Source organism: Bufo bufo, chromosome 6 (genome assembly GCF_905171765.1).
Source record: "Bufo bufo chromosome 6, aBufBuf1.1, whole genome shotgun sequence".
NCBI lineage: Eukaryota > Metazoa > Chordata > Amphibia > Anura > Bufonidae > Bufo > Bufo bufo.
This window is the reverse complement of record NC_053394.1, coordinates 437,110,202-437,129,192: the sequence shown is the minus strand read 5'-3', so window position 1 is coordinate 437,129,192 and position 18,991 is coordinate 437,110,202. Positions and strand designations below refer to the sequence as shown.

At 49.3% G+C, this 18,991-nt stretch overlaps 1 protein-coding gene across 2 annotated transcripts in view; it reads right to left on the bottom strand.

The window, feature by feature from the left end:
• CEP112 (centrosomal protein 112) overlaps window positions 1-18,991 on the bottom strand; it is a 122,634-nt gene that overhangs the window by 32,442 nt on the left and 71,201 nt on the right. For both annotated transcript variants that reach the window (XM_040435906.1, XM_040435907.1), the window contains exon 21: window positions 2,429-2,659. In XM_040435906.1, coding sequence (XP_040291840.1) covers window positions 2,429-2,659 — 231 coding nt within the window. The remainder of the gene's footprint in view (window positions 1-2,428; window positions 2,660-18,991) is intronic.

Below are 18,991 nucleotides of genomic sequence, written 5' to 3'. Positions count from 1 at the left end.
CCTAATTAAAATCCCCCCCCCATCATTGGTGGCAGCGGAGAGAACCGATCGGAGTCCCAGTTTGATCGCTGGGGCTCCGATCGGTAACCATGGCAACCAGGACGCTACTGCAGTCCTGGTTGCCATGGTTACTTAGCAATTTTTTGAAGCATTATACTTACCTGCGAGCTGCGATGTCTGTGACCGGCCGGGCGCTCCTCCTACTGGTAAGTGACAGGTCTGTGCTATAAGCAATGCGCCGCACAGACCTTTCACTTACCAGTAGGAGGAGCGCCCGGCCGGACACAGACATCGCAGGTAAGTATAATGCTTCTATTTATTGCTAAGTAACCATGGCAGCCAAGACTGCAATAGCGTCTTGGCTGCCATGGTAACCGATCGGAGCCCCAGCGATTAAACTGGGACTCCGATCGGAACTCTCCGCTGCCACCAATGATGGGGGGGGGTGATTTTAATTAGGGGGGGGGGGGGCCGCACTGGTCACATTTAATACTGGGAATCCGCACTGGCCACTGAATATAGAGGGAGGGGGGCCGCACTGGTCACATTTAATACTGGGGAGGGAGAAAGGGGGGGCCGCACTGGCCACCAATGAATATAGAGGGAGGGGGGCCGCACTGGTCACATTTAATACAGGGGAGGGATGGAGGGGGGGCCACACATGAATATAGAGGGAGGGGGGCCGCACTGGTCACATTTAATACTGGGGAGGGAGGGGGGGCCGCACTGGCCACCAATGAATATAGAGGGAGGGGGGCCGCACTGGTCACATTTAATACTGGGGAGGGAGGGGGGCCGCACTGGCCACCAATGAATATAGAGGGAGGGGGCCGCACTGGTCACATTTAATACAGGGGAGGGAGGGAGGGGGGGCCGCACTGGCCACCAATGAATATAGAGGGAGGGTGGCCGCACTGGTCACATTTAATACAGGGGAGGGATGGAGGGGGGGCCGCACTGGCCACCAATGAATATAGAGGGAGGGGGGCCGCACTGGTCACATTTAATACAGGGGAGGGATGGAGGGGGGGCCGCACTGGCCACCAATGAATATAGAGGGAGGGGGGCCGCACTGGTCACATTTAATACAGGGAGGGAGGGAGGGGGGGCCGCACTGGCCACCAATGAATATATAGAGGGAGGGGGGCCGCACTGGTCACATTTAATACAGGGGAGGGAGGGGGTCTGCCCCCTCCTGCCTGGCAGCACCTGATCTCTTACAGGGGGCTGTGATCCGCACAATAATTGTGCGGGTCACAGCCCCCTGTAAGAGATCGGGTGCTGCCAGGCAGCAGGGGGGCAGTCATGTACACAGTTCTTTTAGTATATTCTAACTTGAAGCGTCCCCATCACCATGGGAACGCCTCTGTGTTAGAATATACTGTCGGATCTGAGTTTTCACGAAGTGAAAAATCTGATCTGTAAAAACCAGTTATGCAGACGGATCCGTTCTGAACGGATGCAAGCGTTTGCATTATAGGAGCGGATCCGTCTGTGCAGACACCAGACGGATCCGCTCCAAACGCAAGTGTGAAAGTAGCCTTACACGCAACGCAGAAGTGATGCGTGAAAATCACAGCTCATGTGAACAGCCCCATAGAAATGAAAGGGTCCGGATTCAGTGTGGGTGCAATGCGTTCACCTCACGCATTGCACCCGTGCGGAATACTCGCCCGTGTGAAAGGGGCCTATTAGCTTGGCTGTTCAGGGGACTGGGAAAGTGCTGGGCAGGAGGGATGTGTACGGATTATGGAGGAATGTGCAGGGATCGTTCTCTGATCGCTGCAGCCGCCACATCTGCTGCCAGTTATCCCCACGCAGCTGCACCTGGCCCCCAATCAGCGCAGGGAACAAGATGGCGGCAGCCGGAATAGAGAACGGAGCGGCTGGCGAATATATTCCCCCTCCCTGCACATTTATATCCAGCACATGCCTAGTGCATCCGGGACGTAATAACAACTGCGCAGGGACCTGCGTTATACTCTGCGCCATGGTAAGTGTGCGGGAAACAAGCTGGCCCCGCCTACTACAGCTTTACCCCACCCACTACAGCTTTACTCCACCCACTACAGCTTTACCCCACCCACTACAGCTTTACTCCACCCACTACAGCTTTACCCCACCCACTACAGCTTTACTCCACCCACTATTAAGCCAAGCACACCCCAGCATCCACCACCGCCTCCCGCCTGCATCCCAACATCCACCACCGCCTCCTGCCTGCACCCTGAGATCCCCCACCGCCTCCCGCCTGAACAGAGGCCGTGGGGAACACGTACGGTGAACAGAGGCCGTGCCCGGGGAACAGAGGCTATGGGGACACGCACGGCGAACAGAGGCCGTGGGGAACACAGCAGGGGAACAGAGGCTGTGGAGGATGCTGAGAGAAGCCCAGTCACCCTGAGGTCCAGCCTTGACCCCTGCTCACCTTCTCCAGCGTCTCCTGGGTCTGCGCAGCGTGCGTCCTCTGCAGGTCCAGCCTGGCGCTCTCCATCTCTGCCCTCAGTCTGCTCATGGCCTTGTGATGCTCCTGCGCGGTGCGCTGCTTCTCCTCATCCCGCAGGTGTCCGAGCTCCAGGAGCTGCTGCTTGTGCTGAGCATTGACCTGGATGAGCTCTTCCTTCATCTTGTAGACCTGGTTCTCCAGGTCAGAGATAGTCTGCGGAGGAGAAGACAGGTCAGCATTGGTGACACCGAGAGCAGCCACAGAATGTCACCACTGCACAGACTACCCCGGCCCACAGGAATCCACATATGACAATGGGGCTGTCACCTTCCTACACACCCAGAATCAGCATCTCCAAAAGCAGGTGTCACACAACACCCAGAACCGTACAATATGAGACACAAGACAACCGCATGACAAACAACACTCACAACCATACAATGAGACACACCAGTACAACACACAATACTTAAAACCTTACACTGACACAAAGCAGAGCCATACAACAACTCACGAGACACAACACTCAGAACCATACCATGAGATACAACACACACAACTGTATAGAGACACACTCAACAACAGATAATACAACCATACAAAACACTCACAACCAAATGATAATATTGGATAAAATAAAAACAGAGTCTTCAGGCGCAGCTACTCAACAAGGTTTATGACACACAACACTCACAACTGTAAAACAAAGATAAGCAACAATCAAACCCATAAAATAATGTCACACAACAATAAAATGAGATACAACACTCACAACTAGAAGACATAAAATTCACAATTGTACAACAATATTGGATAAAATTGAAAAATAGGTTGTTCAGGCGACAGTACTCAACAAAGTGTATGATGCACAACACCTACAAGCGTAAAAAATAACAGACAACACACAACTGTGCAACAATGTCACACAACACTCACAACCGAACTACAATGACAAGCAAATATCACAACCATAAAACAATGACACAACAATAACAACCAAACATCAATGACACACGACACTCAATGACAGATGACATTAACAACAGTACAACAATGATACATGGCACAACTGTACAATGACGCAGTACAATCACAACCAAACAACAATGATACATGGCACTCAGAACCGTACAATGACACACAACTGAACAACAATGACACACGACACTCACAACCATAAAAAAAGGACAATCAATCATAAAACGTCACAATTGTATAACAATGACACACAATTATACATCATTCACATACCACTCTAGCATAATACAACAGGGGTGTAGCCAACGGTACCTGGTAGGTAGGTACATGACACGTGGTAGGTAGAACCCCTCACGAGCTTCACATTGGGGCCCAAAAAAATGCACAAAATCTTCTGCAGGACACAGACACACAACACTGGGGCCCAATCCTGAGGGTCCAAAGCCACACCACCTGAACCACCATAGCAGCCAATACACAGAGGGTGTCACATGGCATTGAAGCCTGGGCTATTAATGGATGCAAATGTAGCAAACCCTCAGCTGTCTGAGCCTGTGAATGCATTCGCTTTCGTCACCCAAGCCGCCCTGTGCTGTTGCAAGGTTAGTGAATTTATTAACCCTCAGGACGTCATAGGAGTGTGGGGGGCCCAGGACTGGGTGCTGAGGGGCACGGTATGGCGTGCTGCGGCAGCCTTCTGCCTTCTTACAGCTTTTTATTTCAGGTCATAAAAGAATCCTTAAGAAAGCAAAACATCAAAGAGGCTTCAGAACAGCAGAACAGCATCCGTGGAACACTGGAAGAGTGCGCCAGGCCAGAAATAAGACTGGACGAACGCAGGGAGAGTGCGCCAGGCCAGAAATAAGACTGGAGGTACGCAGGGAGAGTGCGCCAGGCCAGAAATAAGACTGGAGGTACGCAGGGAGAGTGCGCCAGGCCAGAAATAAGACTGGAGGTACGCAGGGAGAGTGCGCCAGGCCAGAAATAAGACTGGAGGTACGCAGGGAGAGTGCGCCAGGCCAGAAATAAGACTGGAGGTACGCAGGGAGAGTGCGCCAGGCCAGAAATAAGACTGGAGGTACGCAGGAAGAGTGCGCCAGGCCAGAAATAAGACTGGAGGTACGCAGGGAGAGTGCGCCAGGCCAGAAATAAGACTGGAGGTACGCAGGGAGAGTGCGCCAGGCCAGAAATAAGACTGGAGGTACGCAGGAAGAGTGCGCCAGGCCAGAAATAAGACTGGAGGTACGCAGGGAGAGTGTGCCAGGCCAGAAATAAGACTGGAGGTACGCAGGGAGAGTGTGCCAGGCCAGAAATAAGACTGGAGGTACGCAGGGAGAGTGTGCCAGGCCAGAAATAAGAGTGGAGGTACGCAGGGAGAGTGTGCCAGGCCAGAAATAAGACTGGAGGTACGCAGGGAGAGTGCGCCAGGCCAGAAATAAGACTGGAGGTACGCAGGGAGAGTGCGCCAGGCCAGAAATAAGACTGGAGGTACGCAGGAAGAGTGCGCCAGGCCAGAAATAAGACTGGAGGTACGCAGGGAGAGTGCGCCAGGCCAGAAATAAGACTGGAGGTACGCAGGGAGAGTGCGCCAGGCCAGAAATAAGACTGGAGGTACGCAGGGAGAGTGTGCCAGGCCAGAAATAAGACTGGAGGTACGCAGGGAGAGTGTGCCAGGCCAGAAATAAGACTGGAGGTACGCAGGGAGAGTGTGCCAGGCCAGAAATAAGACTGGAGGTACGCAGGGAGAGTGTGCCAGGCCAGAAATAAGACTGGAGGTACGCAGGGAGAGTGCGCCAGGCCAGAAATAAGACTGGAGGTACGCAGGGAGAGTGCGCCAGGCCAGAAATAAGACTGGAGGTACGCAGGGAGAGTGCGCCAGGCCAGAAATAAGACTGGAGGTACGCAGGGAGAGTGTGCCAGGCCAGAAATAAGACTGGAGGTACGCAGGGAGAGTGCGCCAGGCCAGAAATAAGACTGGAGGTACACAGGGAGAGTGCGCCAGGCCAGAAATAAGACTGAAGGTACGCAGGGAGAGTGCGCCAGGCCAGAAATAAGACTGGAGGTACGCAGGGAGAGTGCGCCAGGCCAGAAATAAGACTGGAGGTACGCAGGGAGAGTGTGCCAGGCCAGAAATAAGACTGGAGGTACGCAGGGAGAGTGTGCCAGGCCAGAAATAAGACTGGAGGTACGCAGGGAGAGTGCGCCAGGCCAGAAATAGGACTGGAGGTACGCAGGGAGAGTGTGCCAGGCCAGAAATAAGACTGGAGGTACGCAGGGAGAGTGCGCCAGGCCAGAAATAAGACTGGAGGTACGCAGGGAGAGTGCGCCAGGCCAGAAATAAGACTGGACGAACGCAGGGAGAGTGCGCCAGGCCAGAAATAAGACTGGACGAACGCAGGGAGAGTGCGCCAGGCCAGAAATAAGACTGGAGGTACGCAGGGAGAGTGCGCCAGGCCAGAAATAGGACTGGAGGTACGCAGGGAGAGTGTGCCAGGCCAGAAATAAGACTGGAGGTACGCAGGGAGAGTGCGCCAGGCCAGAAATAAGACTGGAGGTACGCAGGGAGAGTGCGCCAGGCCAGAAATAAGACTGGACGAACGCAGGGAGAGTGCGCCAGGCCAGAAATAAGACTGGACGAACGCAGGGAGAGTGCGCCAGGCCAGAAATAAGACTGGAGGTACGCAGGGAGAGTGTGCCAGGCCAGAAATAAGACTGGAGGTACGCAGGGAGAGTGCGCCAGGCCAGAAATAAGACTGGAGGTACGCAGGGAGAGTGCGCCAGGCCAGTAATAAGACTGGAGGTACGCAGGGAGAGTGCGCCAGGCCAGAAATAAGACTGGAGGTACGCAGGGAGAGTGCGCCAGGCCAGAAATAAGACTGGAGGTACGCAGGGAGAGTGCGCCAGGCCAGAAATAAGACTGGAGGTACGCAGGGAGAGTGCGCCAGGCCAGAAATAAGACTGGAGGTACGCAGGGAGAGTGCGCCAGGCCAGAAATAAGACTGGAGGTACGCAGGGAGAGTGCGCCAGGCCAGAAATAAGACTGGAGGTACGCAGGGAGAGTGTGCCAGGCCAGAAATAAGACTGGAGGTACGCAGGGAGAGTGCGCCAGGCCAGAAATAAGACTGGAGGTACGCAGGGAGAGTGCGCCAGGCCAGAAATAAGACTGGAGGTACGCAGGGAGAGTGTGCCAGGCCAGAAATAAGACTGGAGGTACGCAGGGAGAGTGCGCCAGGCCAGAAATAAGACTGGAGGTACGCAGGGAGAGTGCGCCAGGCCAGAAATAAGACTGGAGGTACGCAGGGAGAGTGCGCCAGGCCAGAAATAAGACTGGAGGTACGCAGGGAGAGTGCGCCAGGCCAGAAATAAGACTGAAGGTACGCAGGGAGAGTGTGCCAGGCCAGAAATAAGACTGGAGGTACGCAGGGAGAGTGTGCCAGACCAGAAATAAGACTGGAGGTACGCAGGGAGAGTGTGCCAGGCCAGAAATAAGACTGGAGGTACGCAGGGAGAGCACACAATGCCGGAAATAAGACCGGAGGAACGCAAGGAGAGAGCGCGAAGCCAAAAATGAGACCGGAGGAACGCAGGGAGAGCGCGCCAGACTAGAGGAACGCATGGAGAGCACGTCAGACTAGAAATAAGACCAGAGGAAAGCAGGGAGGGTGAGCCAGGCCTGAGAAATGCGGGGAGAGCACACCAGGCCGAAATAAGACCAGAGAAACGCAGGGAGAGCACACCAAGCCAAAAATGATACTGCTTGCGCGCCAGACAAGAAATAAGATGAGAGGAACGCTGGAAGAGCACGCCAGGCCATAAATAAGACCGGAGGAACGCAAGGAGAGTGTGCTAAGCCAGAAATGAGACTGGAGGAACGCAGGGAGAGCATGTCAGACCAGAAATAAGACCAGAGGAAAGCATTGAGGGCGCGCCAGACCAGAGGAACGCATGGAGAGCAAGCCAAACCAGAAATAAGACCAGAGGAAAGCAGGGAGGGCGCTCCAGACCTGAGGAACGCATGGAGAGCATGCCAGACCACAAATAAGACGAGAGGAAAGCAGGGACAGCACGCCAGACCACAGGAATGCATGGAGAACACATCAGACCAGAAATAAGACCAGAGGAAAGCAGGGAGGTTGCGCCAGACCAGAGGAACGCATGGAGAGCAAGCCAAACCAGAAATAAGACCAGAGGAAAGCAGGGAGGGCGCTCCAGACCTGAGGAACGCATGGAGAGCATGCCAGACCACAAATAAGACGAGAGGAAAGCAGGGACAGCACGCCAGACCACAGGAATGCATGGAGAACACGTCAGACCAGAAATAAGACCAGAGGAAAGCAGGGAGGTTGCGCCAGACCAGCGAAACGCAGGGAGAGCACACCACAACAGAAATAAGACCAGAGAAACGCAGGGAGAGCACACCACAACAGAAATAAGACCAGAGAAACGCAGGGAGAGCACACCAGGCCAGAAATAAGACCAGATAAACACAGGGAGAGACCTGAGGAACACAGGGAGAGCATGCAAGGCCAGAAATAAGACCAGAGGAAAGCAGGGAGAAAGCGCCAGAGCGGAGGAAAGCAGGGAGAGCACAGCAGACCAGAAATAAGACCGGAGGAATGCAAGAAGAGTGTGCCAGACCAGAAATAAGACCAGAGAAACGCAGGGAGAGCACGCCAATCCAGAAATGAGACCAGAGGGATGCTGGAAGAGGACGCAAAGCCAGAAATAAGACCAGAAGAATGTAGGGAGAGCGCGCCAGACCAGAAATAAGACCAGAGGAACGCAGGGAGAGTGCGCCAGACCAGAAATAAGACCAGAGGAACGCAGGGAGAGCGCACCAGACCAGAAATAAGACCAGAGGAACGCAGGGAGAGCATGTCAGGCCAGAAATAAGACTGAAGGAACACTGGAAAATCGCACCAAGCCAGAAATTATATCAGAGGACTGCAAAGAGAACGCGCCAGGCCAGAAATAAGACCAGAGGAACGCAGGGAGAGCGCACCAGATCAGAAATAAGACCAGAAGAAAGCAGGGAGAGTGTATCAGATCAGAAAAAGACCAGGGGAGCCCAGGGAGAGCGCACCAGACCAGAAATAAGACCAGAGGAACCAAGGGAGAGCGTACCAGACCAAAAATAAGACTAGAGGACCACAGGGAGAGAGTGCCAGGCCAGAAATAAGACCAGAGGACCACAGGGAGAGAGTGCCAGGCCAGAAATAAGACCATAGGAACGCAGGGAGAGCGCACCAAACAAGAAATAAGACAAGAGGAACATAGGGAGAGTGCACCAGGCCAGAAATAAGACCAGAGGAACCAAGGGAGAGCGTACCAGACCAAAAATAAGACTAGAGGACCACAGGGAGAGAGTGCCAGGCCAGAAATAAGACCAGAGGAACGCAGGGAGAGCGCACCAGACCAGAAATAAGACCATAGGAACGCAGGGAGAGCACGTCAGGCCAGAAATTATATCAGGGGAGCGCAAATAGAGCGCGACAGGCCAGAAATAAGACCAGAGTAACGCAGGGAGAGCATGTCAGGCCAGAAATTATATTAGGGGAACGCAAAGAGAGCGAGACAGGCCAGAAATAAGAACAGAGTAACACTGGAAAACCGTGGCAAGCCAGAAAGAAGACCACACCAGACCAGAAAGAAGACCACACCAGACCAGAAATAAGACCAGAGGAATGCTGGAAGAGAGCACCGAGCCAGAGATGAGACAGGAGGAACGCAGAAGGAGTGCACCAAGCCAGAAATAACATTGGAGGAACACTGAAGGAGCACGCCAATCCAGAAATGAGACCAGAGGAACACAGGGAGAGCTCGCTAAGCCAGAAATAAGATCGGAGGAATGCTCGAAGAGAGTGCCAAGCCAGAAATTAGATTGGAGAAAAGCTGGGAGAGAGCACCAAGCCAGAAATTAGATCGGTGGAATGCAGGAAGAGCACACCAAGGCAGAAATTAGATCAGAGGAACGATGTGGGAGCGTGCCAAGCCAGATATTAGATTGGAGAAAAGCTGGGAGAGCGCGACAAGCCAGATATTAGATTGTAGAAAAGCTGGGAGAGCGCCAAGCCAGAAATTAGATCGGAGGAATGCTGGAAGACAGTGCCAAGCCAGAAATTAGATCGGAGGAACTATGTGGGAGTGCGCCAAGCCAGAAAATAGATTGGAGAAAAGCTGGGAGAGCGCCAAGCGAGATAATAGATTAGAGAAAAGCTGGGAGAGAGCGCCAAGCCAGAAATTAGATTGAAGGAATGGTGGAAGAGAGTGCCAAGCCAGAAATTACATTGGAGGAACGATGTGAGAGAGCGCCAAGCCAGATAATAGATTGGAGAAAAGTGTGAAACAGCTGAAAATATGTCATATTCTAGGTTCTTCAAAGTAGCCACCTTTTGCTTTGATTACTGCTTTGCACACTCTTGGCATTCTCTTGATGAGCTTCAAGAGGTAGTCCCCTGAAATGGTTTTCACTTCACAGGTGTGCCCTGTCAGGTTTAATAAGTGGGATTTCTTGCCTTATAAATGGGGTTGGGACCATCAGTGGCGTTGAGGAGAAGTCAGGTGGATACACAGCTGATAGTCCCACTGAATAAACTGTTAGAATTTGTATTATGGCAAGAAAAAAGCAGCTAAGTAAAGAAAAATGAGTGGCCATCATTACTTTAAGAAATGAAGGTCAGTCAGTCAGCCGAAAAATTGGGAAAACTTTGATAGTAAGGGCTATTTGACCATGAAGGAGAGTGATGGGGTGCTGCGCCAGATGACCTGGCCTCCACAGTCACCGGACCTGAACCCAATCGAGATGGTTTGGGGTGAGCTGGACCGCAGAGTGAAGGCAAAAGGGCCAACAAGTGCTAAGCATCTCTGGGAACTCCTTCAAGACTGTTGGAAGACCATTTCAGGGGACTACCTCTTGAAGCTCATCAAGAGAATGCCAAGAGTGTGCAAAGCAGTAATCAAAGCAAAAGGTGGCTACTTTGAAGAACCTAGAATATGACATATTTTCAGTTGTTTCACACTTGTTTGTTATGTATATAATTCCACATGTGTTAATTCATCGTTTTGATGCCTTCATAGTCATGAAAATAAAGAAAACTCTTTGAATGAGAAGGTGTGTCCAAACTTTTGGTCTGTACTGTATATACAGTGATATCACTGCTCTATGTCCTGGTGATCTGGATGTAGTACTGATCACTATACTCTAGTATCCTCTCACCAGTGATGTATATACAGGGAGTGCAGAATTATTAGGCAAGTTGTATTTTTGAGGATTAACTTTATTATTGAACAACAACCATGTTCTCAATGAACCCAAAAAACTCATTAATATCAAAGCTGAATATTTTTGGAAGTAGTTTTTAGTTTGTTTTTAGTTTTAGCTATTTTAGGGGGATATCTGTGTGTGCAGGTGACTATTACTGTGCATAATTATTAGGCAACTTAACAAAAAACAAATATATACCCATTTCAATTATTTATTTTTACCAGTGAAACCAATATAACATCTCAACATTCACAAATATACATTTCTGACATTCAAAAACAAAACAAAAACAAATCAGTGACCAATATAGCCACCTTTCTTTGCAAGGACACTCAAAAGCCTGCCATCCATGGATTCTGTCAGTGTTTTGATCTGTTCACCATCAACATTGCGTGCAGCAGCAACCACAGCCTCCCAGACACTGTTCAGAGAGGTGTACTGTTTTCCCTCCTTGTAAATCTCACATTTGATGATGGACCACAGGTTCTCAATGGGGTTCAGATCAGGTGAACAAGGAGGCCATGTCATTAGATTTTCTTCTTTTATACCCTTTCTTGCCAGCCACGCTGTGGAGTACTTGGACGCGTGTGATGGAGCATTGTCCTGCATGAAAATCATGTTTTTCTTGAAGGATGCAGACTTCTTCCTGTACCACTGCTTGAAGAAGGTGTCTTCCAGAAACTGGCAGTAGGACTGGGAGTTGAGCTTGACTCCATCCTCAACCCGAAAAGGCCCCACAAGCTCATTTTTGATGATACCAGCCCAAACCAGTACTCCACCTCCACCTTGCTGGCGTCTGAGTCGGACTGGAGCTCTCTGCCCTTTACCAATCCAGCCACGGGCCCATCCATCTGGCCCATCAAGACTCACTCTCATTTCATCAGTCCATAAAACCTTAGAAAAATCAGTCTTGAGATATTTCTTGGCCCAGTCTTGACGTTTCAGCTTGTGTGTCTTGTTCAGTGGTGGTCGTCTTTCAGCCTTTCTTACCTTGGCCATGTCTCTGAGTATTGCACACCTTGTGCTTTTGGGCACTCCAGTGATGTTGCAGCTCTGAAATATGGCCAAACTGGTGGCAAGTGGCATCTTGGCAGCTGCACGCTTGACTTTTCTCAGTTCATGTGCAGTTATTTTGCGCCTTGGTTTTTCCACACGCTTCTTGCGACCCTGTTGACTATTTTGAATGAAACACTTGATTGTTCGATGATCACGCTTCAGAAGCTTTGCAATTTTAAGAGTGCTGCATCCCTCTGCAAGATATCTCACTATTTTTGACTTTTCTGAGCCTGTCAAGTCCTTCTTTTGACCCATTTTGCCAAAGGAAAGGAAGTTGCCTAATAATTATGCACACCTGATATAGGGTGTTGATGTCATTAGACCACACCCCTTCTCATTACAGAGATGCACATCACCTAATATGCTTAATTGGTAGTAGGCTTTCGAGCCTATACAGCTTGGAGTAAGACAACATGCATAAAGAGGATGATGGGGTCAAAATACTCATTTGCCTAATAATTCTGCACTCCCTGTACAGTGATATCACCGCTCTATGTCCTGGTGATCTGGGTGTAGTACTGATCACTATACTCTAGTCACCTCTCACCAGTGATGTATATACAGCGATATCACCGCTCTATGTCCTGGTGATCTGGATGTAGTACTGATCACTATACTCTAGTGACCTCTCACAAGTGATGTATATACAGTGATATCACCGCTCTATGTCCTGGTGATCTGGATGTAGTACTGATCACTATACTCTAGCGACCTCTCACCAGTGATGTACATACAGTGATGTATGATGTATATACAGTGATATCACTGCTCTATGTCCTGGTGATCTGGGTGTAGTACTGATCACTATACTCTAGTGACCTCTCACCAGTGATGTATATACAGTGATATCACCGCTCTATGTCCTGGTGATCTGGATGTAGTACTGATCACTATACTCTAATGACCTCTCACCAGTGATGTATATACAGTAATATCACCGCTCTATGTCCTAGTGATCTGGATGTAGTACTGATCACTATACTCTAGTGACCTCTCACCAGTGATGTATATACAGTGATATCACCGCTCTATGTCCTGGTGATCTGGGTGTAGTACTGATCACTATACTCTAGTGACCTCTCACCAGTGATGTATATACAGTGATATCACCGCTCTATGTACTGGTGATGTGGATGTAGTACTGATCACTATACTCTAGTGACCTCTCACAAGTGATGTATATACAGTGATATCACCGCTCTATGTACTGGTGATCTGGATGTAGTACTGATCACTATACTCTAGTCACCTCTCACCAGTGATGTATATACAGTGATATCACCGCTCTATGTACTGGTGATCTGGATGTAGTACTGATCACTATACTCTAGTGACCTCTCACCGATGATGTATATACAGTGATATCACCGCTCTATGTCCTGGTGATCTGGGTGTAGTACTGATCACTATACTCTAGTGACCTCTCATCAGTGATGTATATACAGTGATATCACCACTCTATGTCCTGGTGATCTGGATGTAGTACTGATCACTATACTCTAGTGACCTCTCACCAGTAATGTATATACAGCGATATCACTGCTCTATGTCTGGGTGATCTGGGTGTAGTACTGATCACTATACTCTAGTGACCTCTCACCAGTGATGTATATACAGTGATATCACCGCTCTATGTCCTGGTGATCTGGATGTAGTACTGATCACTATACTCTAATGACCTCTCACCAGTGATGTATATACAGTGATATCACCGCTCTATGTCCTGGTGATCTGGGTGTAGTACTGATCACTATACTCTAGTGACCTCTCACCAGTGATGTATATACAGTGATATCACTGCTCTATGTCCTGGTGATCTAGGTGTAGTACTGATCACTATACTCTAGTGACCTCTCACCAGTGATGTATATACAGTGATATCACTGCTCTATGTCCTGGTGATCTGGATGTAGTACTGATCACTATACTCTAGTGACCTCTCACCAGTGACGTATATACAGTGATATCACCGCTCTATGTCCTGGTGATCTGGGTGTAGTACTGATCACTATACTCTAGTGACCTCTCACCAGTGATGTATATACAGTGATATCACCGCTCTATGTCCTGGTGATCTGGGTGTAGTACTGATCACTATACTCTAGTGACCTCTCACCAGTGATGTATATACAGTGATATCACCGCTCTATGTCCTGGTGATCTGGGTGTAGTACTGATCACTATACTCTAGTGACCTCTCACCAGTGATGTATATACAGTGATATCACCGCTCTATGTCCTGGTGATCTGGATGTAGTACTGATCATTATACTCTAGTGACCTCTCACCAGTGATGTATATACAGTGATATCACCGCTCTATGTCCTGGTGATCTGGGTGTAGTTCTGATCACTATACTCTAGTGACCTCTCACCAGTGACGTATATACAGTGATATCACCGCTCTATGTCCTGGTGATCTGGGTGTAGTACTGATCACTATACTCTAGAGACCTCTCACCAGAGATGTATATACAGTGATATCACCGCTCTATGTCCTGGTGATCCGGGTGTAGTACTGATCACTATACTCTAGTGACCTCTCATTAGTGATGTATATACAGTGATATCACCGCTCTATGTCCTGGTGATCTGGGTGTAGTACTGATCACTATACTCTAGTGACCTCTCACCAGTGATGTATATACAGTGATATCACCGCTCTATGTCCTGGTGATCTGGATGTAGTACTGATCACTATACTCTAGTGACCTCTCACCAGTGATGTATATACAGTGATATCACTGCTATATGTCCTGGTGATCTGGATGTAGTACTGATCACTATACTCTAGTGACCTGTCACCAGTGATGTATATACAGTGATATCACCGCTCTATGTACTGGTGATCTGGGTGTAGTACTGATCACTATACTCTAGCGACCTCTCACCAGTGATGTATATACAGTGATATCACCGCTCTATGTCCTGGTGATCTGGGTGTAGTACTGATCACTATACTCTAGTGACCTCTCACTAGTGATGTATATACAGTGATATCACCGCTCTATGTCCTGGTGATCTGGGTGTAGTACTGATCACTATACTCTAGTGACCTCTCACCAGTGATGTATATACAGTGATATCACCGCTCTATGTCCTGGTGATCTGGGTGTAGTACTGATCACTATACTCTAGTGACCTCTCACCAGTGACGTATATACAGTGATATCACCGCTCTATGTCCTGGTGATCTGGGTGTAGTACTGGTCACTATGCTCTCAGCCACATCAGAGGAGGAGAGGCATTTTATAGCAGAGGGTATATGCAGGATATAGGATCGCCCCCCCCGGGATAGCATAGGTAAGGTATGTGAGGGTCTCTGAAGAGCGGGGGTGATGTCTATGCGCACATTAGTCCCTCTTTTCATCATAAAACCCTCATCTGGTTTGTGCCCGACTCCATCAAACCTTTTTTCTTCCCTTTAAAGTTGGGTCTTTGATTCTGGCGCGGTTTGTGCGGAGCGCAGCTGGGAGGCAGAGGACGACACCAGCATTTAAAGCAAACATGTTTCCGACTTGAAAGGAAGGCTGTAATTAAAAAAATGGGCGGAAGAGAACTGCGAAGGGATAATATTTTTTAATGGTGATTCAAAGGGCCACAGATGTCAGCGACTTTAGAAGTCTGCGGAAGGCTGTGCTGAGAAAGCGTCCGGCCCAAAGATGAAGCCACTGCGGACGACAACCACAGGGCAGAGGCCGCGCCTGATCTGCAGGAGGTTTTGATGAATTAATGGGGAGGGGGGGTCTGTTTAATTTTTAGGAGCCATTTTCAGGTGGAGATTCTCGTCTTCAGGGTTTCACCTGGTCAATACAGCGCTCGCATATCGGAAGCTTGTTAACAGATGACCCAACTAAGAACTGTGTGTGAGGGCGGCGTAGACGCAGATACGAGGCTCCAGTGTGGCATCACTACTACACTAATACTCCTCCTCTAGTACAGAAGAGCTTACAATCTATACCCACAAGGCGATTTCCTTCTACACCGATGTAACGTGAGAGGCGGAAGGTCTCTGTTCCCATCCGCGTTGGCGCACAATTATAAAAAAAAGAAAAGAAAATGGTGGAAAAAATAGTGCAGCATGCAACGCCCTGTAGTCCGGTAGAATAACGCTGATGGCAGCCATTATAGTCGATGGCGTCCACTGAGCGCTGCCCTGTCATGTGACAAGTCCGCAGTCATTTTCATTGTTCTGACGAATGGAGATTGTAAATGTGTGCGACACGCGACAGGGGTCACATTCTGTAAACGATTCACACACAGACTCAAGCACTTATGGGGTTAATGCATGCGGGAATTCTGTCGAGATTAAAGCGGCCAAGAAGAATAACGCAGAGCGCTGACGCTGGGGCGGTGAAAAAGATTTCAGGGAAGAATAAAACGAGCATGAAGCTGCTCCAGCAGAGATGCAGATTTTATCTGGGTGACAGGTCACATGACAGGCAGCGCCGCGCAGCAGCTTTGAAACAGACAAGTTTTGATCTTAAAAGTTCTAGACGGTGCTGTGATGTTGCAGTTTCCTTGGTAACCACGGATTCAGGCAGCGCGATGACAGCATCCCGGCATATACACATGAGGAACCGGCTGCTTGGTTTGATTAAAACATTTCAGCCAAGATTTCAAGGTTTTAAACGTGAGGGGGTCGGTGTATGAGAGGTGCACTGAGGGTTAATAAAACCTGCACTGGTCACATCAAGAGCTGCCAGAAAGAAGCCCGAAATATAGTCACTGAGCAGAGGATCCCTGCGCCCACAGATGAGAATATGCCACATCAACATGTATACAGCACACACATACAGTCAGGTCCATAAATATTGGGACATGGACACAATTCTGACATTTCTGGCTCTATACACCACCACAATGGATGTGAAATGAAACGGACAAGATGTGCTTTACCTGCAGACTGTCAGCTGTAATTTGAGGGTATTTACATCCAAATCAGGTGAACGGTGCAGGAATTACAACAGTTTCCATATGTGCCTCCCACTTGTTAAGGGACCAAAAGTAATGGGACAATTGTCTTCTCAGCTGTTCCATGGCCAGGTGTGTGTTATTCCCTCATTATCCCAATTACAATGAGCAGATACAAGGTCCAGAGGTCATTTCCAGTCTGCTATTTACATCTGGAATCTGTTGCTGTCAACTCTCAAGATGAGATCCAAAGAGCTGTCACTATCGGTGAAGCCATCATTAGGCTGAAAAACACAACAAACCCATCAGAGAGATAGCAAAAACATTAGGCGCGGCCAAAACAACTGTTTGGAACATTCTTATAAAGAAGGAACGCACCGGTGAGCTCAGCAACACCAAAAGACCCGGAAGACCACGGAAAACAACTGCGGTGGATGAGCGAGGAATTCTTTCTCTGGTGAAGAAAACACCCTTTACAACAGTTGGTCATCAAGAACACTCTCCAGGAGGTAGGTTAATGTGTGTCAAAGTCAACAATCAGGAGAAGACTTCACCAGAGTGAATACAGAGGGTTCACCACAAGATGTAAACCATTGGTGAGCCTCAAAAACAGGAAGGCCAGATTAGAGTTTGCCAAACGACATCTAAAAAAGCCTTCACAGTTCTGGAACAACATCCTATGGACAGATGAGACCAAGATTAACTTGTACCAGAGTGATGGGAAGAGAAGAGTATGGAGAAGGAAAGGAACTGCTCATGATCCTAAGCACACCACCTCATCAGTGAAGCATGGTGGTGGTAGTGTCATGGCGTGGGCATGTATGGCTGCCAATGGAACTGCTTCTCTTGTATTTATTGATGATGTGACTGCTGACAAAAGCAGCAGGATGAATTCTGAAGTGTTTCGGGCAATATTATCTGATCATATTCAGCCAAATGCTTCAGAACTCATTGGACGGCGCTTCACAGTGCAGATGGACAATGACCCAAAGCATACTGCAAAAGCAACCAAAGAGTTTAAGGGAAAGAAGTGGAATGTTCTGCAATGGCCGAGTCAATCACCGGACCTGAATCCGATTGAGCATTTCACTTGGTGAAGACAAAACTGAAGGGAAAATGCCCCAAGAACAAGCAGGAGCTGAAGACAGTTGCAGTAGAGGCCTGGCAGAGCATCACCAGGGATGAAACCCAGCGTCTGGGGATGTCTATGCGTTCCAGACTTCAGGCTGTAATTGACTGCAAAGGATTTGCAACCAAGTATTAAAAAGGGAAAGTTTGATTTATGATGATTATTATTCTGTCCCATTACCTTTGGTCCCTTAACAAGTAGGAGGCACATATACAAACTGCTGTAATTCCTGCACCGTTCACCTGATTTGGATGTAAATCCCCTCAGATTACAGCTGACAGTCTGCAGGTAAAGCACATCTTGTCCGTTTCATTTCAAATCCATTGTGGTGGTGTATAGAGCCAAAAATGTTAGAATTGTGTCCATGTCCCAATATTTATGGACCTGACTGTATACGACTGGACCAAAGACGCATGCATCAATTTTGCCCGGTATCAGACCTTTCACTGTCTCTCCTGTCCGGTATCAGACCTCTCACTGTCTCTCCTGTCCGGTATCAGACCTGTCACTGTCTCTCCTGTCCGGTATCAGACCTCTCACTGTCCATCCTGCCCGGTATCAGACCTCTCACTGTCTCTCCTGTCCGGTATCAGACCTCTCACTGTCTCTCCTGTCCGGTATCAGACCTGTCACTGTCTCTCCTGTCCGGTATCAGACCTGTCACTGTCTCTCCTGTCCGGTATCAGACCTGTCACTGTCTCTCCTGTCCGGTATCAGACCTATCACTGTCTCTCCTGTCCGGTATCAGACCTGTCACTGTCTCTCCTGTCCGGTATCAGACCTGTCACTGTCTCTCCTGTCCGGTATCAGACCTTTTACTGTCTCTCCTGTCCGGTATCAGACCTGTCACTGTCTCTCCTGTCCGGTATCAGACCTGTCACTGTCTCTCCTGTCCGGTATCAGACCTTTTACTGTCTCTCCTGTCCGGTATCAGACCTGTCACTGTCTCTCCTGTCCGGTATCAGACCTGTCACTGTCTCTCCTGTCCGGTATCAGACCTGTCACTGTCTCTCCTGTCCGGTATCAGACCTTTCACTGTCTCTCCTGTCCAGTATCAGACCTTTCACTGTCTCTCCTGTCCGGTATCAGACCTCTCACTGTCTCTCCTGTCCGGTATCAGACCTGTCACTGTCTCTCCTGTCCGGTATCAGACCTGTCACTGTCTCTCCTGTCCGGTATCAGACCTATCACTGTCTCTCCTGTCC